General features: G+C 32.6%; 5 protein-coding genes and 1 long non-coding RNA gene across 7 annotated transcripts; 2 read left to right on the plus strand and 4 right to left on the minus strand.

Annotated features, from left to right (window-relative positions):
* Positions 1–311: 311 nt before the first annotated feature.
* On the minus strand, positions 312–4,936 carry LOC142531379 (3'(2'),5'-bisphosphate nucleotidase 1). Its single transcript, XM_075637481.1, has 8 exons — positions 4,670–4,936; positions 4,160–4,235; positions 2,735–2,808; positions 2,318–2,523; positions 1,593–1,803; positions 1,176–1,274; positions 933–1,086; positions 312–746 (listed from the first exon to the last, which is right to left on the minus strand). Exons 1-8 carry the CDS (start codon positions 4,895–4,897, stop codon positions 583–585), a joined length of 1,212 nt encoding a protein of 403 aa, XP_075493596.1. The 5' UTR covers positions 4,898–4,936; the 3' UTR covers positions 312–582.
* Positions 4,937–5,406: 470 nt separating this feature from the next.
* Positions 5,407–7,370, minus strand: LOC142531040 (SWR1 complex subunit 6). The gene is made up of 5 exons (XM_075637037.1): positions 7,262–7,370; positions 6,796–6,902; positions 6,559–6,661; positions 6,122–6,228; positions 5,407–6,003 (listed from the first exon to the last, which is right to left on the minus strand). Exons 2-5 carry the CDS (start codon positions 6,898–6,900, stop codon positions 5,800–5,802), a joined length of 519 nt encoding a protein of 172 aa, XP_075493152.1. The 5' UTR covers positions 6,901–6,902; positions 7,262–7,370; the 3' UTR covers positions 5,407–5,799.
* Positions 7,371–9,673: 2,303 nt separating this feature from the next.
* Positions 9,674–11,570, plus strand: LOC142531189 (U-box domain-containing protein 26-like). The gene has a single exon (XM_075637261.1). The coding sequence runs from the start codon at positions 10,286–10,288 to the stop codon at positions 11,492–11,494; it is 1,209 nt and encodes a 402-aa protein (XP_075493376.1). The 5' UTR covers positions 9,674–10,285; the 3' UTR covers positions 11,495–11,570.
* A 6,794-nt stretch (positions 11,571–18,364) lies between these two features.
* Positions 18,365–21,955, plus strand: LOC142531766 (putative polygalacturonase). Its single transcript, XM_075638022.1, has 5 exons — positions 18,365–19,222; positions 19,390–19,510; positions 20,099–20,273; positions 20,957–21,027; positions 21,123–21,955. Exons 1-5 carry the CDS (start codon positions 18,761–18,763, stop codon positions 21,749–21,751), a joined length of 1,458 nt encoding a protein of 485 aa, XP_075494137.1. The 5' UTR covers positions 18,365–18,760; the 3' UTR covers positions 21,752–21,955.
* A 166-nt stretch (positions 21,956–22,121) lies between these two features.
* On the minus strand, positions 22,122–22,872 carry LOC142531767 (uncharacterized). Its single transcript, XR_012816361.1, has 3 exons — positions 22,753–22,872; positions 22,537–22,662; positions 22,122–22,450 (listed from the first exon to the last, which is right to left on the minus strand). It is a non-coding gene; the product is annotated as an uncharacterized LOC142531767 (long non-coding RNA).
* Positions 22,873–24,179: 1,307 nt separating this feature from the next.
* On the minus strand, positions 24,180–26,234 carry LOC142531578 (nascent polypeptide-associated complex subunit beta-like). 2 transcript variants are annotated; one of them, XM_075637763.1, is made up of 6 exons: positions 26,093–26,234; positions 25,338–25,405; positions 25,026–25,174; positions 24,875–24,931; positions 24,550–24,588; positions 24,180–24,464 (listed from the first exon to the last, which is right to left on the minus strand). In XM_075637763.1, exons 2-6 carry the CDS (start codon positions 25,403–25,405, stop codon positions 24,289–24,291), a joined length of 489 nt encoding a protein of 162 aa, XP_075493878.1. In that variant the 5' UTR covers positions 26,093–26,234; the 3' UTR covers positions 24,180–24,288. The 2 variants fall into 2 exon arrangements, with proteins under 2 accessions (XP_075493878.1, XP_075493879.1); XM_075637764.1 differs by lacking the exon at positions 26,093–26,234 and adding an exon at positions 26,005–26,028.
* Between the last annotated feature and the right edge of the window lie 222 nt (positions 26,235–26,456).

Consider the following 26,456-nt stretch of genomic DNA (forward strand, 5'->3'; position numbering starts at 1 on the left):
ATCATTATTATCAAGTCACAAACATGATATCACGAATTTTTTTATATGACACAAATTGATCTGATCCATTATTATAATAGAAAATATCACTTTTGACATCAAAAACAATAATTTTTTCATGTCTGAGTCGAATCGATGAGCTGTTTTACAAAATTGATGTCAAACCATCTCACAAATTTTTTTTTTTAAATTATCAAACTCTAACGTTGAACAAAAGCTTGAACTTAGGATAAAATTGCCTAAATCATTTAATTTGAAACACATTTTATAGATTCACAAACATATCAAAGTCCACAAGCAACTCTATCAAATATCCTTAAAATTGCTTTTATATCAAAGATTTAGACAAGTATCAAATTTAAATCGCTTTTGTTAATAGAGAACATCAATTGCAAATCATCGGAATAAGCTTCTTACAATGGCTCAAAATCTCATATGACAACAAAATATACATTTTTATTGATAGCAAAAAAATAAAGGGCTTTCAAGCAAGGTGGTTCTTGATTTTCTTATCCCACAAAGAGTCCGGTGCGGTTGAATCACGCAAGACCTCAGCCCAAATCAATACACCAGAGAGTGCACTCACAGGGATGATGCTTTCTCCTTGATGGATTCTTGAACAGCTTTCAACAGAGAAGGCATCAACTTCTGATTTGTGACAATGATTCCCGTGTCCAGATCGAGATATCTTCCTCTGGAGAAGTCTAATGGGTTCCCACCGGCATCAGTTGCGATGCCTCCAGCTTCTGCAGAATCAATATCAAGATATGGTCATTTGGTTAATGTCATCAATTTCGAAACTTATTTTAACATAACCCTTTGATCTGCATATGCTGTTTGACAAATAAGTCGTTACAGAAATAAACATAATCAATAATATGACGTTGCTTTCATGCAAATGAAAAATTAAATGACGGGAATTATTGAGTGACCTGCGACAACAATATATCCAGCTGCATGATCCCATATCTTTTCTCGATAACCTTTGTGAGGGAATCGCAGATATATGGCTCCATCTCCTCTAGACAAAGCACCATATTTAGCTTGGCTGTCTATCCTAACAGGTGGCGCTTTAACACCAAGTTTCTGTCAATAAATTCTGCATCATAAGATTTCACATCGAAATGATACGAGTGTTCACAAGCAAGCAAGGACATAAATAACGATGTCAGTACCCTCGCTATCATGCTAGATAAGTCATGCATCGAGTGTGCAGCTTCAAAAGATTCGAAGAATGATGCTTCTTCGGGGTTATCAGTAGGACTCACGAGCACCTTAACAAATAGAAAAATCAGATATAAATGTCAGACCTGTTATCTAACTTGAATGTTCCGTTTTTTCAAATTTTGGGATATCAACAAAATGAAAATATACATTCCACATTAACCCCCAATTAAAAGTAATGGTTTGCCACTTAACCACAACTTTAGAGGGTGAAAAAGAAAACATATTAAAAAATTTCAACTGTTAACACTCATTTTAGTTTTCGTAGTAATTTTCGACGATAAGCTTAGAAAGGATCAGGAGAAGTATCAAAGGATAAGGAGAAGTATCAATAAAACTACGTCGCTGCATGCTCAAGGACGACAGACCTTCGTTGTAGAGGATCCATCAAGGCTCTGAATATATGTTCCAGCATCAACCTGAGCAAAAAATAAGCAACCAACTTTGCTTTCAGGGTTGTGCTGGTCATGGCAAGCAACAGATCCTAAAGGAAGATTCGGGCAGGCTAATACACCAAGCACAACTTTCCCTTCATCTAGCAATGCTAATGCAATAGCATATTGATCTCCTCTTAAAAATCTGCATTCTCAAGCAAAAGTGGTGAGTTATTGCCAAACCAGGGTTTACAAGACTTTAAAAATCAAATAGAATAAAGTTTTTCATACTTCAACTTCGGAGAGTAAAACAAAAATTTGAATCCAGGAACTCCAGACGATCTCTTTGTCCTTTTTTTCTTTTATTCAGCTCTAATTCATAAATCTTTCAGATATTCACTTCCTCTTCCATGTTTATAAATGAGGTTAGTTGTGAGTGGGACACTAAGCATGTTCTTGTGCATTAGCATCCATAAATAAGTAGTAAAATTATTTGCCGGCTATGAGAAAAATCCAGGCTCTTCATTGCTGTGATCTCTCATGCCTCATGTTGTAAGATTAACTAAGGTGATCGGAACAAATTGTGCCAAGCATTTATTCAAGATTTAAATTTCTCAAATACCATATCTCTAAAATATCAACATATCAAAGAAATCAAAGAAAAGTAGGAACATGTTCAAGAATCGAGCCCCAATGGCATGCAAGAATCATATACTTACCCTTTGGTACCATCAATAGGATCCAAAACCCAATGCTGGCCATGGGGACCCCCTTCAGATTTTCCTTTGTCGATGGCAATAAGTATATCTTCCTCCGAGAGAGGTGATATGTCAGACATTCCATCACCAGCAAGGGTCTCATTCACAAGCTCTGTTATGCGATGCAGTGTTTCCTTGCTTTCTTCTTTTCTGAGGTCTCCTGAATCCTAAAAAATGATAAACTTTACAACTCCCAATCAAGCAGAACACAATAATTAACAATTTGATAGGAGAAAAAATTCACACCTAACATATACCCAAAGAAGAAGGGAACAAATGAAAGGAAGAAAAAATCCAATTTATATATTAAAATGAATAAGAGAAATCAGAACAGAACACTTTTAGAGATTCACTGGAAGACAAGAATTCTAAGACTACCTCTTCAGCAACTAGTGAAAACGATACCGATGGCAACTCCTTTTCCAATATTAAGCTAACAATAGCTTGTGAACCTACAAAATAAATGCAAGCATCAGTAAAATGAAACTACTAATTCTTGAATCGTGGCTTGGTAACTTCAAAGCTGAAATCAATAAGCTGCATTCGCATCGGACGCTGGATTATTTTGATTATCTAATACAAGCTTGATGGCTCCATCTTCCAATAGTAATTTAAAATTTTAAAGAATTCCTATGTCAGAAGTAAACATTTTTCAAACAGCTGGTGGCTTGCTAGGTTTCGTCTCTTTGCAAGTACACTAGCAGAAAAATACGTCATAATATATCAAACTACAAACTTTCTATTCTCAGGATGACCAAATAATAAGGTTTTGGAATGAAATAAAATGAGGGAAAGGGGACCCTATTTGTGTGAGAACATATCACACATTTGCTTCTTCCATTTTGCGACCACTCTTTTTTATCAAAGAAAAAAAGAAAGCTGCAAATGTGAATCCACTCACGTCCATTCACGTTTATACAAAGCAATGCACTCACATCACTGCATGTAAACTTACTATCAGTATGAATGTTATTTTTGCAGAAGACAAAATGAAGAGAGACAAAAAAAAAGAAAATATGTTCCTGCTATATTTCAGATGGAAGATAAGTCACACGAACGTGAAATTTATTCTGGAGCAGGTAGAAGTAGAACAAGAACCAATTAAGTTAGAGGTTCTCAAAGTACAACAATCAACTCAAGTTGTGTCCTAAAAGGGAACCAGAGAAGAAATGGACGGTTTTGAAATGAATTAAATAGATGTGAGTTCATCCGCATATGCAGCTTTCTTTGTCTTTGGTCAAAAAGAGTGGTCACAAGATGAAGAAAGAAAGCATTTGATACATTTTCACATGAGATGGAGCTCCCGATGAATAAAGATCTCCCTCCACTCATTTCATTCTATCCCAAAACCTTCTCTTATTTAAAAAGAAATCAAGTTGTTTTATTCTTATATTATTGAAAGGCCATGTGTCTTCTTCTCCTTCGGACCCTTATTTGATTGACAAGTGAAATCTTTTCCATCTTGTAAGTGGTTTTGACCCTAACTTGTTTAGGGGTTGACCACGTAAGATTATGGTATACTTTTGTTTTTATTTTCATAGTACTATCTCTTATTATCGTATTTGGGACCGATAGCATTCTCCTCCATATTGGTAACTAATTTAATGTGGAGCACCACTCCAAAAGATTCTAGACATGTTTTAGGCATAGATATAAGAATAATTTAAAATCTTGATTTAAATTGGTCGGATATGATAAAGGATGATCTTCAATTTACTGATGACACAATTATTCTCGATTCGATGCTTGTTAGATAAACAATTTAACATCCCAGATGAACTAATATGCATTGAGATATCATACCATAATCTGCCACGGTGACAGGACTTTTATCAGATTTTGATTGGACATCAGACTTCAACAATGCCTTTTGCACCTTCTGCGAAGAGAAGCAGCGACGCACAACTTAGTCACATTTCATGTTAAAGAAATTAACAAGCTCACTCAAGTGATGACATTTCCTCTTGAATCTTAATCAAAGCTACACTCTCCGAACAAATCAAGTAAATGGTACAAAATAGACACCGGAACATGAAAATAGTTAGAAAATCGTACCTTCCACACACACAACAAAAAAGAACAATAATCCTATAATAAACAAGACAAATCAACATCATCTTGCATACGGTCAAAATTTTATCTGGGTAAAGAGAAATTCACCCAAAGAAACAATCTTTTCCATCTGGGTGACCCTAAAACGACACGAATTTGTTTATGCCGCCAAAATATAAAAAAAGCCAAGGGCCAGAGGTGCGTTTCATTTCAACAATCAATAAAATCCAATAAAACGGGCTAAAATACACAAAAGAGAACCTGACACAGGCGCGCGGCAAGAGACGCAGATTTCTTGGCAGCATCAAGTTGTTTATCATAAGACATTGAAGCAACAACTATTCTCCTCACCTGCGGAGTTGTAGAATTGCAGTGAGAGGGAGAAGAGGGAAGGGAGAAGAAAAATGAAGGCTTCGATACGCTGCGTGGTAGAGAGTGATTTGTATGGAAGATTCGTAGCCTTACTGGGGTCTGGGAAATTGAATTCATTCTCCCCTTCCACCAGGGCTATGGAAGGGGGGGAGGCAACATACATATTTTTTTTTATTATAAAAATATTAAATATAAATTTACCTACAATTTACCCATTGTTTAACTTTATTATAACATGAAAAATATTAAATTATATCATACAAAATATGATGAGAGTGAATATTTACTTAAAAATTTTAGTAAATAATGATGATTACCGGTTGCTATTATAAATTAATTAATTTTTCATAGTGCATTGAGTATTAAACATTACGTGTTACTATTATAGTCGTGGGAGGTTTATTATAATTAAGTATCGAATCCGAAAAGCCGTTTCAAACTTAGTGTAAGATAAACTATATTTAACACTTAAAATTTTTTGTTAATCCTCTATCTCAACTACAAAATCCTCTATCTCAACTTGCTATTGATGATATTTCCATTTTCTAAGTCGCCAAAATTACGTGCTTCCTCTTTCACCAACCTTAACCAACAATAAATTGGAAAAAAATTATTGTCGAGGGAGGTACAACTTCAACTTTAGTGAACAAATTAATATAAAATCAGAGGTGATAAGCACTCACAAGTTATAAAAATTCACATAAAAGTGCATATTTGCTCTAGCTATAGACGATAGTAATAAGTAACAAGTACGAATTTACTACCGGGAGGCAATACTTGGGGATACCAAACTGACCTTGTTTCCCCAAAAATTCACTTAAAAGTGCATATTTGCTCGAGCTACACTAGTTTCGGGATTTATCCCAATAAAAGATGAAAACTGGACAAAAGAGAGACCAAAGGTGTGATTCCATGCTAGATCAAGCAAGAAAAGCAACTCTCTCAATGACATGAAGTAGCAGTTATAATATAGCACCGTGTAGCAGTAGCAGCACTCAGCTAGGTTTAGGCCTCATTGGTCAAGCAACAAATTTCAAGCAACGGGTATCGTTGTGTATATTCCGGCAACGAATTGAACAAAACCGCATTCCACATTGCACGCACGTATAGTTAGCAGAAAAGCCACAAACTGTGCAAAAATGGCGACGAGCACTACTACTTGGAGGTCCCACAGCCGCTCTCAAGTAGGTGGGTACATGTGAAGGCAATGATTCCAGATTGGCCTAAATTGTAAGAGTTTTCTTGTCAGGACAGATTAGTGCATCAGCATTAGCTAAATATTTATTAGGACTTGGAAGCAGAAAGAGTGAACAACCAACCTCCGAATTCTTAAACATTTACCTCATGCAAGAGCTCAAGGAATGTTCTTGGGGCCTTCTTAGCATTTTCAAGCGCTTTAGCCTGACGAGTTTTGCGTTTCATGCTTTTGTTTTGCTTCTTCTGATATGCTACACAATAGAACACGTTAAATGCTCTGTTGAAACAATAACCTGGATATACTGAGAAAGCCCCACCCCCACACAAAAAAAAGACAGTCTCAACAGATGTTTATGATTGCAAGAGAATATTGTGAAGGATAAATGGCTTAATACTGTTACCATGCCATGAGAAGAAAGTCAAGAGAACTGATAAAGAAGCCAAATGTAACCTTATTTGTTTCCCTTTTTCTAGAGCAACTTGGTCCAACTCCATCAAATAGCATGTCTCACATAGATGATTATGTTTGTGATCGGTGCCAGTTTTAATTTTAATCCCATAAAAAATAATAGCAGAGTAACCTTGGTCGTCGTCGTCGAGAGACGCTTCATCATCGTCATCAACTTGTACAGTCTCCAATCCAGCATTATCATTTTCCAAAGCTTCCAGACGAGCAAGCATAGCCTACTCAGTTACTTATGGAATCAACATTGGTTACAGAGAGCCAAGTTCCAAACTTATCCAATGTGAAACAGGAGCAAGAACAACAAAAATGTTAATGATGAATGGACAATAACAGGAATATCACTAAGACAAACCTGAGTCCGATTATCAGTGCTGGAAAGGGCTGCAGCCATTTTAGGGGCAACCTTTCGAGTTCGCATGGACATACGTCGTAGTGAACTGGGCATCTCTTCGTCCATTGCTGAAAATAAAAAGGGCCAATAGACGTCAATAGTTCATACAGCCAACAGAGGCACGTAAAATCAAATTATCCAACGAATAAACAAAATTTTCTGCGTGCACAAAAGCAACATTTGAACACCAAAACCCCACAATCATAATTCAGCAACATTTGAACACCAAAACCCCACAATCTTAATTCATCAAATCACCCCACCCCACCCCACCCCCGGCATTTCAACGAACATCTAACTTACAATCAAGAGATAACTAATTTTTTCCGCTCTCTCCTCACAGAAATTAAATTCTCAACAAATTAGAACGTAATTAAAATAAAATTTAATGCCATAACAGTAATCAGTATCTCCCTGAATCCGATACCTATAGCGCAAAGATTCAGCTACTCGTGTTTGTTTTCTTCCTGTACTTTCTTCTTTTTTCAAGCTGAATTTTCGAAATTTTCAAGTCAACAGGGCATATAGGGTGTCGGACTCAACCGTTCAGTATTCTTCAAAAAATAAAGGAGCCCATTAACTAATTGGGCTATAAATTGAGCCCATTAATTAATTGGGTTGGCCCCCTAAATATATAAAAGAATATCTTGAGTTGCATCACCATGGATGCAATCGCTAATTTTTAAGAATTTATTTATTACTAAAAAGTATTTTTTTTATTATATATAAAGTATTGTAAATTATTATTGATTAAGATTTATATTTTATCATCATATTATTAATTATTTAAACTCTGTAAATGTTCTCTATAAACAGCGGTCTAAAATGGTGAATAAAATATTCCAATTCATTCTCTCATATTTATATTTTTCACGGTTCATAACATTTTTTCCATTATGATCATATTAAAAAAAATTATATGATAATATGACATTAAAAAATCACTTAATCAATCCAAGATGATTAAGCTTTAAGTCATTGTAATGGATTTCAAATTCATCTCGACATAAATCATTACGAGTCATCTGATCAAATACTTCGTCAAATCATATATAACTCACTCCCATTTATATAAATATAAAAAAAAATTAGAAAAATGATAAATTCGGGAGAAATCACCCTATCCCTATTTTTTGGGCAATTTTGTGAAGAAAAAAAAAATGTTTCAATTTTATTCATGTTAATAAAATTTTATTTTTATTTTTATATTTTGTCTTGTAGCTTTGGATTTGGTTTTTCAACATTTGGTCAGAGGTTGCTTTCTTGGTATTTAGATAATGTTTCATGCAACTCATGACTCGTACGACTAAGGCCAATATATGAAAAGGAGTTCTATGTTGTCCTTAACTTCTTTCCATGATTAATTTACTTTACGTTTAAAAAAAAACTTTATTATATAATTGTGTTTCATCTCGTATTTATGTATGTAAGATAAAATTTTGTACTTTTTTAAAAAATATTTGAATAATATTATTATCATCTTTTTCTTATTGTTTAGAAGATTTTGACCGATTGATCTATAGCTACTAAAAAAATATGCACGTTTTGCGAAAAAAATTTGCGTGTAGTGATATAAAAATTGAGTGGGTATTGATGATGATAGATTAGTTGATAATGATAAATCATGAAATTAATGGTTGAGTAGGTCTCTTGTGAGACAATCTTACGAATTTTTATATGTAAGATTGGTCAACCTTAACGATATTCACAATAAAAAATAATACTCTTAACATAAAAAGTAATATTTTTCGTGGATGATCCAAATAAGATATATGTATGACAAAATACGATCCGTGAGATCGTCTCACACAAGTTTTTACAATAATTGTTTTGAACTTAATTGTTGAATCACATCTGACTGGTTACTAGATAGACAAATAGATATATGTTAGTGTTTTGATAGACGTGTTACGTGTGTACAACTTTTTATTATTAAAATTTTTCTTTCGATTGTAATCAACTCTGCTGTAGTTTGTTTGATTTATATTATAAAATATGAATAATATTATACTCGTTAAATTTTAATTTATTGAGAGACGTAATAGTAAATTTATTTAGTGTAATTTAGTCATACCGATAAAATATTGGGACTCAATATAATAATAATAATAATAATAATAAGATAAAAACTTGTGTGAGACGATCTCACGGGTCGTATTTTGTGAGACAGATTTCTTATTTGGGTCATCCATGAAAATATATTATTTTTTATGCTAAGAATATTAGTTTTTATTATGAATATCGATAGGGTTGACCCGTCTCACATATAAATTCGTGAGACCGTCTCACAAGATACCTACTCAAAGGATTTGAGAAATTTCAGATGGTCGTATTTATTTGATATCGTATACAAACTCGTATAATTATTTTATTGACAAAAACTTATGTGAGACGGTCTCACGGGTCGTATTCTGTGAGACAGATCTCTTATTTGGGTCATCTATGAAAAAGTATTACTTTTTATGCTAAGAGTATTACTTTTTATTGTGAATATCGGTAGGGTTGACCCGTTTCACAGATAAAAATTCGTGAGACTGTCTCAAAAGAGACCTACTCTGTTTTATTTTATTTTTTGGGGAAAAAAACTTATTCCCCTTGCACATGGGGTATATAGTGGGGGCACCCAAAAACAATTGATTTTTGTCCTTTTTAATTTAAATTCAACTATAGAGTTTGGTGCATTCAAACTTGAATGAAATTAAAACAATTAGTGTCTTAGGTAAGTCAGTTTGACTGGCAAATGTAGGCCAACAAATAGTAGGTCCCTTTTGTAATTATGCACTATTTATTAATTCTAATCCATGGGGATAGGCCTAAAACAACACCCCCAACTTTATGCTCTTTTTTGTTGTTTTTGTATGTTTGTATGTATGTTTGGTTTTCCTCTTGCAAATTTCCACTCCTTCCACTAAGATTTTTTGCACCAAAGTCCCCTCTTATCTCCCACTCATATGTTCCGGGACGAAAACGAAATTTTCTATTTTCGAAATGATTATAAATAAGATTTGAAATTCGATTTTTTTCGTTGTTTTCTTCGGGTTTTTCTTCAAACAATTCATCCATTCCATCGACTAGTATCTTTTTCCCCACTCTTTCTCTCGTCTTATTTAGGACTAGATCCTTAATTTCGGGTAAGAATCGAAATTCGGATTTTTTAATAAAAAAATATGAATTAAATTCTGAAAAAAGGGGCTGCCCTGTTCTATTGGGTCAATTAGCCCTGCATGTGTTGTTGTCAGTTTAAAACTGCAAATTTGCGAACAAAATTTGCTGTTAAAACACCCCACCTTTTATCCATTAAGCAATCATACATAAACATCTTCTTGTTCTTTTATACATGTTCTGTCACAAGATTTCTCACAATCCCATTTCCTCTTTATCGTTTCATCAATTTAATTTCTTCCCAGAATTTTCAAGTTTCATTTTTTCTTTTATTATTTATTGAATTTTGATGAAGGGTGGAGCAGAAATGGCAGTTCCTCCTTTATTCACATGCCCCATAAGTTTGGACTTGTTCAGAGATCCTGTCACTCTCTGTACTGGATTAACATACGACAGATATCATATCGAAAAATGGCTTGCCGCGGGGAACTTGACGTGCCCCGTCACAATGCAAAAGCTCGACGACCTTTCGATTGTGCCGAACCGCACACTTCGCCATTTGATCAACCAGTGGCTCCAATCCAGCACCCAAATTCAGCAAGTTTGCGTCGAGCTTACTGATGCCGACCCTTTGTTTGATTCTATGAAGCAAGTTATTGAGTCAGGTGAATCCACATTGGAGAACAGGCTACAAGTGCTAGAAAAGATCGAATCTTTGTTCCAAGAAGATCCCTTCAGCAATTCTTGCCTGATCAGATTAGATTTCTTTGGACTATTACTTGAACTTGTTTTAAGAAATGCCAAGAACTTGCATATTCAAGAAACTTTGATTCTGGTTGAAAAATCACTGATTTGTGCCCTGAAGTTGATGCCTTTTAGCGAAGTAGAAGGTCTCAACATATTGAAAAAGGTCTCCAAATTTGAAGGGTTCATTCATTTATTTGAGCAAGGGAGCTCTTGCATCAAGAAAAGCTTATGTCTAATAGTGGAGGCAATTTCAACAAGACTAGATAATCGAGACCTCTGCGAAAAGATCGGTAAATCGACAAAGATTTCGACAGCAATCGTCCATCTCATCCTTCACGAATCCGAGGAAGTAGCAGCTGGGATCAGGGCAATGTCAGCACTATCCAACCTCGAAGCGAACCGCGAAAATCTAGTACTAGAAGGTGCGGTTCAAGCGCTGATATCCTACGTATCGAACCTCGAAAAGCACGAAAAGAAGTTAGCATCAATCGCAATCTCGACAATTGAAAGACTTTTATCAGTGGAGACTGCAAAACGAGTTGTGATAAACCATCCGTTGGGAGTCGAATCGCTCGTGAAGATGGTTTTCAGAGTGTCGAATCACGAAGGCAGCGAAAGCGCGGTGAATACGCTCCTGATCATATGTTGTGATTCAAGAATCGGTAGGGAAAAAGCCATTGTTAATGGGATTATAACTCAGTTGCTGCTGCTTCTTCAGAGCCAGTGCAATGGGAGGACTAAGACCAAGGCCAGGATGTTGTTGAAGTTGCTTAGATCCATGTGGAGTGAAGACTCTAGCCATGTGTTGTAGCCTTGTGTTTGATGATATCTTTCTTTTTTTCTCTCTGTTTGTATATGATAATTGTAAATTTTATTTTATTTTTCAATTTTTTGGGGCTTAGTTTGATTTACAATATCTGTTAAACAATTTTTTTTCCAGTTATATAACCTTATGTGATATTTTGTTTAAGACATACAATCTCGAGTATGAGATTTAGCTCGTGAAATAAGATGATGAAAAATACATGATACACAGATTGCATCAATATATATATCTATTACCTATATAAAAGAGCCAATCTTTTTAAAATTGTGATTTGTCTTTTAATCCCTTCATTAATTTATATATTTTAAAAGCCTTTCATTAATTTATAGATTTTAATTAATTATTAATATTAATCTATACATATAACCAAAACATTTGTCTTTTAAGTCTTCATCAATACAAATCCAAGAATCTATTACCTATATAAAAGAGCCAATCGTTTTAGAATTGTGATTTGTCTTTTAAACCTTCATTAATTTATAGATTTTAATTAATTATTAATATTAATCTATACCTATAACCAAAACATTTGTTTTTTAAGTCTTCATCAATACAAATCCAAGAATTCAATAAAGATATATATGTGAATTTCTAATTGTTGTAATAGTAAAAATGAAATATCAAAATTTTTAATTTTTCCCACCTAATATATAATTAATTATTATCCTAATTATTCCACTAATATATAATTAGTAGTCTAACAAATGCTAATGAATTATCGCTACAATATATATTGATTGTAGTGATTTATATCACTTCAAGAATAAAATATAACTACTATATTAAATTTCTCAAATAATCTATCTTTATACTATCTTTAAATATTTTACCCTTTTAATTTTTTATCTACATGTTATTTTATTATTTTAATGTAATTTTGTAATTATATTTTAGTGTAGTTTCTAATTAGGTAATAAATTATAATATCACAAAAATATATAAGAAAAAATAATTATATATGCAATAATACTATAACATGATAAGTATATAATAATATATTAATATGAAATTTAATACTAATATATTTTATGATTTTTTAACTAAGAATTGAAAGTAAAGAGTTTAATAAATTATTTAGTAAAATTTATATCAATAATTATGAATGTTAATATATTAATAAAATCATAAAATATGAATCTCATAGAAAAATTCAGAGAGTTAGCTATAATAAGAAATTTAAAGGTTTTAGTATAATTTTTTAAAAAAAAATTATATATCAGACAAATTTATAAATTAAATAAACAAAATTTAGTAGTATTGGAAACATCTACTAAGAATATTTAAGATGTAGGCGTAAGGGTCTAAAGTTAAACCCGACCATGGTTTTCAAAAACAGTTAAACCAAAATCAAAACTAAAAATTTTCTTGGCTTCAGTTCTAAAATCAACTCTCATAATATATAAATTTAAGGCAAAATTTTAAAACAATTAGTTTCATCGTCTCACATATTTTATGACCATTTTATTTGATATTTAAAAATTGATAATAGAAGCAATTTTTTAAAAAATTATATCTCAGAAAAATTTATAAATTCAATACATAAAATTTGGTATTATGTGATCTTTTGATTTATAATTTTTAATTTATATATATATATATATATATATATATATATATATATTTACTATTTATGATTTTTTAAGAAAAAAATCAACAACAAAATAAGTGACAGAAATATTGCATATATTTTGTCTGTAAAACTTAAAAAGCAAATGATTTCAAATGTTCAATACTACGACCTATTTGATATTAAAAAATGGATCATAGAAAACATATAATTTGAAATGTCCAATGGACATACATATATAATCACTAAGCACATAAAAATAAGAAGAGCTGGAGGTATTACAGGTTAACGTTACTAATCTCTTTCCGACCGTTGGAATGACAGCTTATATAAGAAGAGCTGGAAGTATGTAAGAAAAACATTAACGCGATATATAATCATCAAGCTTTCAACAGTGTGATTATCTTCAAGCCTGCATACTTAAAGAGTTTGAACACAATCAAAGATCATATATGTATCGCTCATCAAGCACGCACTCAACAGAAAGTTATCTGATCATTCAATTATCAAATTCGTGCTACTAAAACAAATTGTTTACTTACATCAATAATCTTTTGAGTTATTTGATTAATAGTGGTGTCTGGTGAACTGAGAGTTCTAAAAATCCAGAAGTGTAAAGTGATCACTAAGAGCTCCAAAACAGGCAGTGTAATAAGTCCTGATTGGAGTGGGTTGTTGCAAAAAGTTTTGTAAAACTACAGTCTTTTAGTAGTTCATACAGAGGAACAAGGGGTGACGTATGAGTGTTTTTCTCCGAACATCCATAAAATTCTCATGTCTTTACTTTTCACAAGTCTTTATATTTCGAACTATATCTTGTTGTTTAGATTGTCAACCGGTTGAAAATTTCATTAGAAATATTGAACTGTCTTCCGCACTTTTCACGTGGTTCATGAGAAAATTTTTCAACCGTCTAAAAACGATTGAAAACAAATTTTAAAAGCAAATATTTTTTAAATAATTTATTCACCTCGTAATTGAAGGCTTAATGAAAAATATAAATTATGTACTTTTTAAAAATTTATTCATTAACTAATGTCTATGAAAATTAATTTATCTATAATATATAATTCTAAAAGCAAAAAGTAAAAACGTTTTGTAGGAGGTTAAATAATATTTAAATTGAATATTAGAGGTTATATTTCATTATCAATATTATTATTTCATTAGTTTTGATAATATTTTGATGAGTAAGTCACAAATATTTTAAATTAATAATTATTTGTCATTATTGTGTTTCACTTATATAAATTATGATTTATGCATTTATAAAATTCATAATTGAGTTGATTTTTAAGTTATTATACCTTATACGTGGTGCTTAGATATATTTTTTTTTCAAAATTTGTTTCAGTTCAATTCGTTATATATATTATGCTCATTATAATTTATTATATAACAAAAAATCAACATTTTGAATTTTAATTTGAGATACTAAGGAAATGACAAAACCACATAAAAAGAAACAAATTTCATCATGTTCCAAAGGAAAAACCATAAAATTCAAGATAATGAAAAAATAGATGATTTCAGTAAAATGATGAGGAAACTTAGACAAAACAGTCATACAGAGATGCCCAAAAATTAAAAATTAAACAAGAAAAAATTTGATAACACTTTTTCATATTATGAATATTCAATAGAAAATGATTCTTTCGATTTCACTCAATATAAGTGTTTTATGTCCCTTACTCATTACAACGTTTATTCATCACGTGCAATGCACGTGTTACTTGCTAGTATATATATATGCATGAATCATAATGATTTATATCTATAATACCTACACGAAATAAAGATGGGTTATCAAATAATATCTCATCGTCTTTTTTCGCACCTAACGATGCTTGAGAAAAATTGTATATATTATAGACTCGGTTCAATGATTAATATATTTTTTTAGTTTTAACAATGTTAAATTCCTTTGAATATAAGAATGGATTTTTCCCATAATTGTAAAATACAAGGATTTAAAAAAAAAATCAAGTGGAAGATTATTCATAAAGGCAAAAACTTGTGTGAGACGGTCTAACGTGTCGTATTTTGTGAGACGAATCTTTTATTTGGGTCATCCATGAAAAAGTATTACTTTTTATGCTAATAATATTACTTTTTATTGTGAATATCGGTAGAGTTGACCCATCTCATAGATAAAGATTCGTGAGACTGTCTCACAAGAGATCTACTCTATTCTAAATGAGATTGATTTATCTTGAATTTTGTAAGACACCTCTACATAATTATTTTTAAAAATGATTTTGTAATAATTTTCAAATAACCAAGATTTAATTTAAGAATTGGTTAGGCCAATCTAACGTAACATTTTTATTTATTCCATGCAAAAATAAAAAAGTCGAACATATGTTCATCTTTTAGTCACTCTTTCGGCCTAAAAGTTAATATCCCTGGACCACAAATGTTTGCTTTATGACTAATTTTCGGGCGGAGAATTCAGTAGGGAAACACCAAACAATTTTTTTTTCATTATATATGTCACATTATAATATATAAAATTTTAAAATATTCCGTATATTTATACTCGTTCAGAAAGGGACAAATGTAAAAAAAATTTTCCCATATAATCACAAGAGGTTTTTCGATTTTTTTTTTCGTTTGGTACGTAAGATGAGATAATTGAATGATTAATAAGATGATTGATAAGTTATTGATAAAGAATGATGTGTAATATATTATCATGATTATATTATGTTTGGTGTGCGTTTTAAAAGTGAGATAAATTAATAATTATTTAATTTCTAACCAAAATATCGTCACATTTAAAAAAATAGAATGACTTCTTTTATCTTTATAATATTTAAAATATTTTGTTCAAAAGCATACGACGTTCGCACAAATAACAACATAAACTCTTTGGAGCTATGAAATTTGACCAACTATAATAGAAGATAAAAAATTGTGTGAGACGATCTTACGGATCGTATTTATGAGACGGATCTCTTATTTGGGTCATTTATGAAAAAGTATTACTTTTTATTGTAAATATCAGTAGGATTCACCCGTCTCGCAGATAAAGATTCGTACTCATAGTATAAATCAACCTCATTTGACACCAATCACACGTTTGAGACGAGGTTTATGTTCAATTGTAACAAATCTCTTTCTCAAAGAAAAAAATATAGAAAAAATAAATAAAACGTGCCAAAATAAATCGTAAAATTGCTTTTTAAAATAGCAATAATTTTGAAAATTAGAAAGCTGTAAAGTGGAGATATTAGGAATAAATGGTGCCGGGATTCTTGAATACAGCATTCACACTTTTGTTGTCTCGGTCAAATTCATAGAGCTCCTATATCTTCCCCGTTTTCGGCTATTTTGCCTCCCACCAAATCTTATTACTAAATTTGAAATTTATTCCAATAATACATACATACATACATATATATACATATACATATATGTTCATATATATGTCATTATAAGAGAAACATTTTTTGGATATAACGAAACATGTGGATAATTTTATTTTCAAATATACCAATTAAATAAAATCTTAAAAATAAATTAGGGTGATCCAAATTTTAAAAACAATTATAAAATTTCAAACAACATATTTTTCGGGTTAGTTTATGCTACAAAGAGAGTGTTTCTTCTTATATTCCAATATCATTAGATCAGGTGAGTCATCAAATTTTATGGAATTTGACTTATATATTGATGATCTCAGATCCAATAACTAAGATTTGACCACATCATAAGAGAAGAAATACTTGAGGTATAACATTGAATAACCCATATTTTCCAATCTTATAAACCCTTGAATTTGAAATTCTCTGAATCTATATATTTAAAAATATCCAAATAATTGAAATGGATTTGAATTAAGAATCTTAAGATGAAAATCACCAAAATCATCCCTTTCAAAAACAACAATGGCAATTGCAATTTATTTGAACCCAATTTATTGGATCACGATTCATGCGCATGCGCATCCTTTCCTATGGCTCAATTCGGGCCCAATAATTGGGCCTGGGCCTGATAATTGCCTAGTGTACATATTTAATTTTAAATTGTTATTTAGACTCCGTTTGATACGTGTGATGAGACAAATAAATGATTAATAATTAAAATGATTGAAAAATTAGAGATATTGATTAATAATATGGTGAGATAAATAACATGATATTTGGTATGATTTTAAAATGACGGATTAATTTTGTAAATTTTATTGTAATGACCAAAATGCCCCAAATGCTAATTAAATATATATTCTTAAAGTAATTGGATAGATAATTAAATATTTGTAATTATAATTTACATATATTAAAATTAATATAAATATATTTATTAGAAATAAATTTGTAAATATGCATTTATTTTAATAATTAAGATAACAATAATATTTTGAATGTTAATGTTAAATAAAGTTTAGTAGTAATTACAATATTATTGTTTTTTTAAAATAATTATAAATATTTTTAAAATAATGATAGATAGTTAACTATTTATAATTATAATTTATATTTATTAAAATTAAAAATTAATTTAAATCAATCAACAAAATAAATTAGAATTTAATAAATGTTATTTTCATAAAAAGAATTAATTAACAAGATTAAAAATTTAAAAAAATTTAATTTAAGATAAATTTGCATCACAATTTATTTTCTTTAAAATGATTGAAAATAATAAAAATATATGAAACTAATTTATAAAAAATATAATAAAAATTTAAATATTATATTAATTATTAAATTTGCACTAATTTTAATTTTCATATTATATTGAAGAAGACAATTCAAGTGTATTATGGTCAATATACAATTTTATCATGATCACTATTAAAAAATGATACATTATCACATCTTTTGAGTATGGATATTTAATCACAAAAATAACATGAATAGTACGAGTTTTCAATTATACTCAAAGGCCTGCAGGCTAAATAAAAAATGAACCAAACGCGAGATAAGAGATGATTATTTAATAATCATTCCCTTATCATGGCTACCACATGTCCATCGTCGTGGTGATATTCATATATTGGACGTGATGAAACGTATCTAAATTGTACATATGCTATATGAATGTTATTTTAGCGGTAAATACAAAGATGAGCACATTTGATAAACAAAATATCAAAAATGGATTTAATTTTTTGTGTAATTTCAATATTGGCAATAATAATACATTACAAAAAGATGGCGTCTGATTATTAATTTTCTTCGTCAAAAAAGTGAACAGTGGAATCGCCCACACTGGATCCTTTCTCTCCACACGGGACAAACGGGATAATGCTGTTCTTCAACTTTCTCAAGGAAAAAAACTTTCCATTTCCACATTCATCATTTAATAATAACAAAAATACCAAAAAGACAAGAGATTCATATCCAATTTATTCCTCCAAATCTTCCGTTTTTACACGTAATTTCACCAGAAAGTTCCCTCAAATCTCGATAAACAAAACCATTTTCAGAATCCTCATGCATGAGTTGTTATGAATCTGTAATGCATGAACACCATATTCTGATCATAAAACTGTAGAAAGAAACTTTTTTCTTGATTCCCTTTTCAGGAAATCTCGTCTGCAAATCAAATTTTTTTTCGCAGCCGATCAAATACTGAAATACCCAGATTCGATTCACTCGTTTTAAAGATTATGCGCCAACACTCGATCACGCAGAGAGAAAACATCGGACTAAAAGATCGCGAATCGGCCTCCGATCATGCTCGTGTTCAAACGCGTGTTCGATGAGTGTGAGAGGCCAATATTCAACACCGCCACCAAAAAACCGTCCTGGGTATTCGTATTGCTCGTTATATTCACCACTGCTACGATTCTAAGCCTCCAAGTGACCAGAAATCCCATCGTACCACCGAAGCGTGCTTCGGATCGGGAGGTTCTATCGGGACCCGATGGACCGAGTAGTTGTTCCGGGTTCTTCTCTTCCGCGGCGCAGCCGCGGATTGCGGTGGTGAAATCCATATCGGAGTTTGGTGGGGTGGGGGATGGGAGGACCTCCAACACGGCGGCGTTCAGGAGGGCGCTGGAGTACATGGAACGGCGAAAGCGGCCGGGGACGGCCCAGCTGAATGTTCCGAGGGGCCGGTGGGTCACAGGAAGTTTCAATATTACCAGCAATTTCACACTGTTTCTTGAAGATGGAGCTGTGATTTTGGGATCTCGGGTAAATTAAATCAAATTAAATTAAAGTAAAATCTACTGCTGTTTTTGTATGTGATAGAGTTAACTTCTAAATTTTTTTTTAAAATTTATACAAAATTTTACATGGTCTCTGTAATTACTAGACAAGAAATTTTAATAATAAAATTTGATAATGTATTTTGGTTGTAGGATCCAGAAGAATGGCCAATCATAGAGCCTCTGTCTTCATATGGAAGAGGAAGAGAGAGGCCAGGTGGGAGACATATTAGCCTCATTCATGGAAATGCTTTGTCCAATGTTGTGATTACAGGTACTACTATTTATTCTTTTTTAAATATATATATATTTAGTTGATGATTTCTTATATTTGTAAATAATGATCTGGGAAGTTGACTTTGTTTTAAGGATACATCTGGACATTGGACTAGGAAAAATGCCTTGAAAGTGTGCATCTTTGTTTTGTTTATGATTTTATCCGTTGACTGCATTAATTGTAGTGGTTGGTTACTGTACACTTATATAGCACAATATATTAATTCAAAGATTTTTTTTTAATGTAAGCTAAATCATTTTATATTTGAATACGATAATTAGAGAAATTCCTTTTTATTTTTTAAAAGAAAATCTCTGAATGTCCAGTTTGTGGTTCATCCAAAATTTCAAGCTTTTTAAAAAGTTACTAAATTTAGGTATTGTTTACAAATATTTTAGAAAAAGTTATCAATTTTTCTTTACAAAATTTTCAGCCATCCAACATAAAACCATTTGGGAGCAATTTTTTCCGAGAAAAATGAAGTCCTGCATACAAATGTACTAAATCTTGGAGAAAAGATTGTTAGAGGCGAGAAGGAAAACATAATCAAGTCGATCGAATAATCGTTTTCGCTATTATTTGCAGGGAATAATGGAAGCATAGATGGTCAGGGGAAAATGTGGTGGGATATGTGGTGGAACAAGACTCTTGATCACACAAGAGGCCATCTTCTTGAACTCATTAACTCAACCAATGTTCTTATTTCCAACTTGACATTCCTCAATTCTCCATTTTGGACCATTCACCCTGTATATTGCAGGTTCATCTCACTATTTCTGCACAAGAAATCCTTGCCCCTTTATTTTTAAAATTGGAAATATTCTTGATCTCTTGATGTGACATAATATGGTACAAATAAGTTGTATGAAGTTTTGAACTTATAATAATGGAACTTGAAAGGTATATATATATATATATATGAGTCATATTTCTTTGTCAGTACTCAGCTTGTTCAATATTTTAAGGCAGAAAAAGACAAATACTAAAGCATCTAGTGTCACCATATTAAACAATAGCAACACAGCTGTGTCCTTAGTGTTGCATTATTAACCAAACCAAGGTAGAAGAAAAGATAGAAGGAATCAACTCTCAGTACAGAAATCTGTCTTTCTTGATGTGCTTCACTAAAAAAGAAAACTAATTTAAATATTTCCTAAGTTGTCAATAGTTTTTTTGAAAGGCACGTCCGCGACTCAGTTTATTTTAAAGGGGTGTATGAATTTGAGCAGGGTTGCTGTTCTTACGAGCCCTGGCCGGTATATTAGCCATTTTGAATATTTCGATGGAGCGAAAATGGGTGTATAATCTAAATGCCTGTAGTACTGAATTAGTTGGATACGAGAAATAAAACATGTTTTTCTTGTATTTCTTTTTTCTCTTACAGAACAAAAATGTGAACAGTAGTATTCCTAATCTTTCATCATTTGGTGTCCTCTTTTGCAGCAATGTTGTGATCAGAAACATGACTATATTGGCTCCTCTTAATGCCCCAAATACTGATGGTATTGATCCAGGTACTTCAATCCTTAAAATTTAGGATTCTTTAAATAAAACAAAATCCAATGGTACTTGGATAGGAAAATATATCTCAGATTGAGCTTTCTGACAGATTCAAGCACGAACGTTTGTATCGAAGATTGTTACATTGAAAGTGGCGATGATCTAGTAGCTATAAAAAGCGGCTGGGATCAATACGGTATAAGCATGGCGAAACCAAGTGTAAACATAACCATAAGACGAGTTTCAGGCACGACTCCAACGTGTTCAGGTATTGGGATTGGTAGTGAAATGTCCGGTGGAATTTGTAATGTTTTAGTAGAAGATATGTATGTCAGAGATTCAGCAGCAGGGGTGAGGATCAAAACTGATAAGGGGAGAGGAGGATATATCAGGAATATCACTATTCGAAACATAAAAATGGAGAGAGTTAAGGTACCGATACGGTTTAGCAGAGGTGCCAATGACCATCCAGATGAAAAATGGGACCGTGAAGCGCTGCCAGAAGTGAGAGGGATCACTATAAGGGATGTAGTTAGTTTGAACTCAAGAAAAGCTCCACAGCTCATGGGTATCCAAGGGACGATGTTCACTGATATTTGCTTGAAAAATGTTAGCATACTTGGATTGTTTCCATCAATGAAATGGAGTTGTGAATTTGTTTCTGGTTTTAGTGAAGGGGTCACCCCAATGCCATGTTTGGAACTGCGAAAAAACGGCTCCTCATCTTGGTGTTCATAGTGTCGAGCATTTGATTTTACCAATTTTGACTTGTTGTATCAATTTTACTAGTAAATGGTACATGATTATGACCATAGAGAGGGTAAAATACGGAGTTCTTGAAGGCTGCTGGAGGGAAAGTTGAGTTTCTTGATAGCTAACTCGATTTGCCGCAGAGTGGGGATCTTATACATTTGTACAGACAATATTTTTGCGGTGATTTTACAGATGAATCTTTCACATTCTTTGATCTCTCTCCTGATTTTCTATTGAGTTTCACTTTCGGATGATCGAGATTCAAAAATTATTTGGACTTGGATCATTTTTCTTATTCTGAGAGAATTACAGCTTGATTTCTCGGAACAGTTATTTGATTCCGTGCCAATTTATTCAAAGATTTTTACTACAAATAAATGCAAGTCCAAAATGGGATTTACACATAAATTCCAACTTCTTTACAGAAACAAGGTTCTGGAGTTTAACTCTCCATCAACTCATTCACAAAAGAAACAGAAAACCGCATGACATTGGAGCATGAATGATCAAGAATCAAGAATGATATGTCTTCAACTGAAAAGTGGATACGTTTATTCAGAAAACCGGTATTTGGACTTTAGAGTTTAGATTTGATCACCATTTCCAGAACACATTTGAACCACACTTGTATTTATCCTTCCCTTTACACTCCAACTCCAAATCATCTGATAGATATGGCACTTTCTGCATCAAACAAGCCAAATAAAGAATAGCTAAAGCCCTGAACTAGATTCACCATAGGACTACATAATCATGCAACAGGATCAAACCTTTTGTTTCGCAAGATCTTGGCAGCCAGTAAAGTTCTAAGGGAACTTGCATGTTCCGAATTGGACCGTGTATGCTCGCGCAAAGTTAACCCCACAGGTGGCCAACCTCTTCTTGTCATTGAACCCCTAAATGCATCAAGTTTTTCAGTGTTTTAACATCCGTTTCTTGATATGTTACAAGTGAAAATTGTTATTTTCAAGTATCATTCCGCTAACCTTTTTGGCCTTGCTCTTCTCCAAATACTCCTCAATTACTCCTGCATTGGCAGAGGAGGTGGAGATAACGGCGGCAAAAATGGAGGTGCCAAGGCCACGAATGGCTGCTCTTCTACCGGAGTCTAATAGTATTATTTTTTATTTTGAATATCAGTAGGGTTGATGCGTCTCACAAATAAAGATTCATGAAAACATCTCACAAAAAATCTACTGTTTGCATTAATCAAATATTAATAATTAGTCATTTTACTTCCATAAAAGGAAAAATTTTAAACTGATATAACATAAATTTCAATATCATATATTTTAATTTTTTAATAAAGACAATATAACAAATGTTCACGTGCTACACGTGTTTTGTACCAGTGCTGCACGTGTCGGACGTACATGCGTCGTACTAATGTGACGTATCTGCTTTGTGCTAGTGTTGCTTGTTCTAATGCCGCACGCACTTCATGGTTAAGTACTAATAACCTGAAATGCAAGGAACTATTCTTTCACATCTCCAGAAGGATAATTGCTTTTCAAGTATAGAGCAACAAACTAATTCAGGCAAGAACAAGCTTGCCGTTTGAGTACATTCAAAGACAAAACAAATCAACCATTGAACCATGCTTTCATAGAAACACAATCTAGAAAAACTGAAGCTGCGTTTTATTCTCAATTTCCAACCCCCAAAAATCATCCACAGATTTGTCTCTTTGCCGAGGCAGTACCAGTGGATGGACTCCGAAGGGTGCAGCAGATCTTGCATCAGATGCTATTGAATTGGCATGTACTGTGAACTGATTGACAGAGATACTCCCAAGATTCACGCTTTCATGGAACGAGCATCATCAGATCTCGCATGCAGTGAAAATATTCTCATCCCTGCCATTGACTGAAAAGAAACCATGACCACAGATTGGATTCTTAATCCCATCAGTCTCGGATGTCAAGCAGGGAAAAACTAGAAATTTGTGAACCAGTTGCATAAGTTGATTCACGTCCTCGTCTGCGTCTATATTGAACCAGAGTTCGGTATTTGTTCCTCAGTTGATTATCAGTCTGGCGGGGGGGACAAAAAAAGAAAAAGGGACCATTTGTTTCCATGAATTCGATGAAGGGTGTGAAGCTTGTTCAACTCATCTTCACTAAATGACGATTTGTCAACATTGGGAGTAGATGGGTAACTCATCTGTACTTGCAAGTTCTCTCTGTGAATGGAATTGGACTAACAAGCATGTGTTTCTTATATTTTACGGTATTTATCTATTTCACAAATTTATAATTTGTGAAAAATAAATATATTAACAGTCTTTAAATGTTTATTTGATTTATTTATTATTTAAAATATACATTTATTCTTCTGGGTTTCTTTCATTTTTGTTTTAGAGACAACGGGGTTCCCCTTGTTTAGATGGAATTATTTTTTGAAAAAAACGAACTTCGTTTGTAACTGAAGCATTTAAATACCAACATCCCGTTTATGGAAATGACACGAAATTGAAAAGGTCGAACATATAGGCAAATGACACAAAATCGGGGAGAGAATTTTTAAGGAGCATGGTTCTCCTCTGCCGTAGCCTCAAATGTTTCGCCAGGAACAAGGTCTGGCACATCATCATCGTTGTCCTCTGTTGCTCCGGTAGCAGATGCACCTGTGCCGGTGGGAGGGACTTGCTTTTGGAACTGCTCTGCCAATTTCTTCAAATTCTCCAAGTTATCGGGACCTGAGTTTTTGGCATTAACTTCTGTTATGAGATTATGACTTTTGCATTACATTAAACAAAACAAAATACCACAAGCAGCACTTACCCAATTGGTGGATAATCTGTGGGAGTATGTCTTGCAATTCTGAATCAAGCATCAAATGAGACGTGTTAAATCAAAGAAACAAATAATGAAAACAGAAGCAACACAATTCAATCAAGCAGTCCCATGTTCTTGCCAGAATAACAAATTAATATAGATAAAGAACAGCAGAAGTCCATGTAAGGAGTCCGGAAATATACAGATAAAACCTTAAAGTATTGAAAAGGAAAATGATAAATTCTCAAAAAAAATATATAAAACTTTTGTCTAACACGGAAAGAACTATAGAATCACTTCAAATCTGAGAAGAACAGAAAGGGAAACATACTCTTGGTCTGAGGAGAACCACTAACAACCCAAGTGTTGGCAGCTATAGATGCTTGAACTGAGCAACAAAAAAACAACACTGAAGATTGAAAAAAGGGCTGCGAAGATAGATGTACCGTGGGCTAAATTGAACATTCAGTAACGTGATTCACCTTTAGGGTTGGTGAACTGAATTACGACATCCTCCTTGAAGATATTGACTTCCTCAATTGCAGGTATTGCATTAACTCCTATTCTCTTCAAGGTGCTTTGAAGCCTTTTATCATCTGTTGTGGTTGTTTTGTGAACCGCCTTCTTCTTTCTGCAGTGGATGACAAACATCTATTTAATACCAAAGGATGATTGACAAAAAACTTTCCCTGTAATACAACATAAGGCAGTTCTGTTACTCTTCTTTTAAGAGCACTTATGTGGCTCATATTAAAAAAACATGGTCTAAATACAAAAAACAAAAAAGATTTTACCTTCTCATGGTGCCCTTCCCACCGGTGCGGACTGAACCGGCCATCTTCTTTAACTTATCCACATTCATCTGAAAATAAACCAGACTAAATGTTGATTGGAAAACTCCAAAAACTTATGAAGTGTCGCAAAGACTTTCAGAGATGCTTCCCCCCCAACATAAGAATTACATAACGAAAACACCATTTCAAAAGATCTTAATCTGTACACCCATAAGCAGGCAACTTTCTTACAGCACTAGCAGGCAGCTACTATATAATAACCCTTCTTGGATACGGGCTAACATTAAACCGATCGTTTCAATACCCTACTAGATACCATTACAATTACTACAACAACAAAAAACAAGCTCTCAGGCTCTCAGCCCCAGATTGCGCAGGCTGCTGCAACAGAAAGACGTGAGACACTCTTTCTGTAGTTATACGCCATGTATGTCACAAGTATAAGCACAGTCATAGCACACCAAGAATTACAGCCCGTCGAAAAAATCCTCAAAACCAATCAGATACGCTCCCGAAAATTACAGAGTACAATAAAACAATGTTTCCGAGAAAAATACACCGAAATCCATCAATTGCAATTTGGAGTAACAATAAACAGATAAACCTGATTTCCATAAACAAAAAAATCCACAAAAATCAAGTAGACTGATACAATGAAGTTCAAAACCTAGTAAGCTGAAAATCTTCATAACAAAACATCCCTTCACATGAATTCTATCATAAATCAAGATTTCACATGAATCCCCAAAAATCACCTCTGCCCGCGGTTAATGAACTGTCAGCAGTGGACACAAACCGATGGGAAGAAAGAAAATATGTGAGGTGAACGCGACTGATACGGATAACGAATAAAATAAAAACCCTAGTGTCAGATTGCAATATACACAAGTGTCAGGGGTCTTAATGGATAGAAACTGAATGACTAATATTAGTAAATATGATTTATTATTATTTTTAATTTTATCAAATAATATTAAATAATTAATATGAAATTGTTTTTAATTTAAAGTTGTTCGATTTAAAAAAAAAATTTGTTTACATTTTTTTATGTAAAATATGGATTGAATTGAGAATGTTTTTAATAGGATATGAAGGATAATTATGGAATTAAATATTTTG

Source organism: Primulina tabacum, chromosome 17, assembly GCF_025594145.1.
Source record: "Primulina tabacum isolate GXHZ01 chromosome 17, ASM2559414v2, whole genome shotgun sequence".
NCBI lineage: Eukaryota > Viridiplantae > Streptophyta > Magnoliopsida > Lamiales > Gesneriaceae > Primulina > Primulina tabacum.

Excerpts from the sequence above, each read along its gene's own strand:
- LOC142531766 (XM_075638022.1), top strand. The coding sequence starts at position 18,761 with ATGCTCGTGTTCAAACGCGTGTTCGATGAGTGTGAGAGGCCAATATTC. Across the intron at positions 20,274-20,956 it reads ATTCACCCTGTATATTGCAG|CAATGTTGTGATCAGAAACA; the intron begins GTTCATCTCACT and ends CCTCTTTTGCAG. Across the intron at positions 21,028-21,122 it reads TACTGATGGTATTGATCCAG|ATTCAAGCACGAACGTTTGT; the intron begins GTACTTCAATCC and ends GCTTTCTGACAG.
- LOC142531040 (XM_075637037.1), bottom strand. The coding sequence starts at position 6,900 with ATGGACGAAGAGATGCCCAGTTCACTACGACGTATGTCCATGCGAACT. Across the intron at positions 6,662-6,795 it reads GCACTGATAATCGGACTCAG|GCTATGCTTGCTCGTCTGGA; the intron begins GTTTGTCTTAGT and ends GTAACTGAGTAG. Across the intron at positions 6,229-6,558 it reads TCTCGACGACGACGACCAAG|CATATCAGAAGAAGCAAAAC; the intron begins GTTACTCTGCTA and ends TCTATTGTGTAG.
- LOC142531578 (XM_075637763.1), bottom strand. The coding sequence starts at position 25,405 with ATGAATGTGGATAAGTTAAAGAAGATGGCCGGTTCAGTCCGCACCGGT. Across the intron at positions 25,175-25,337 it reads GGGAAGGGCACCATGAGAAG|AAAGAAGAAGGCGGTTCACA; the intron begins GTAAAATCTTTT and ends CATCCACTGCAG. Across the intron at positions 24,465-24,549 it reads ACAGATTATCCACCAATTGG|GTCCCGATAACTTGGAGAAT; the intron begins GTAAGTGCTGCT and ends CCAAAAACTCAG.
- LOC142531189 (XM_075637261.1), top strand. The coding sequence starts at position 10,286 with ATGAAGGGTGGAGCAGAAATGGCAGTTCCTCCTTTATTCACATGCCCC.
- LOC142531379 (XM_075637481.1), bottom strand. The coding sequence starts at position 4,897 with ATGAATTCAATTTCCCAGACCCCAGTAAGGCTACGAATCTTCCATACA. Across the intron at positions 2,524-2,734 it reads TTTCACTAGTTGCTGAAGAG|GATTCAGGAGACCTCAGAAA; the intron begins GTAGTCTTAGAA and ends ATCATTTTTTAG. Across the intron at positions 1,087-1,175 it reads TATCTAGCATGATAGCGAGG|AAACTTGGTGTTAAAGCGCC; the intron begins GTACTGACATCG and ends ATTTATTGACAG.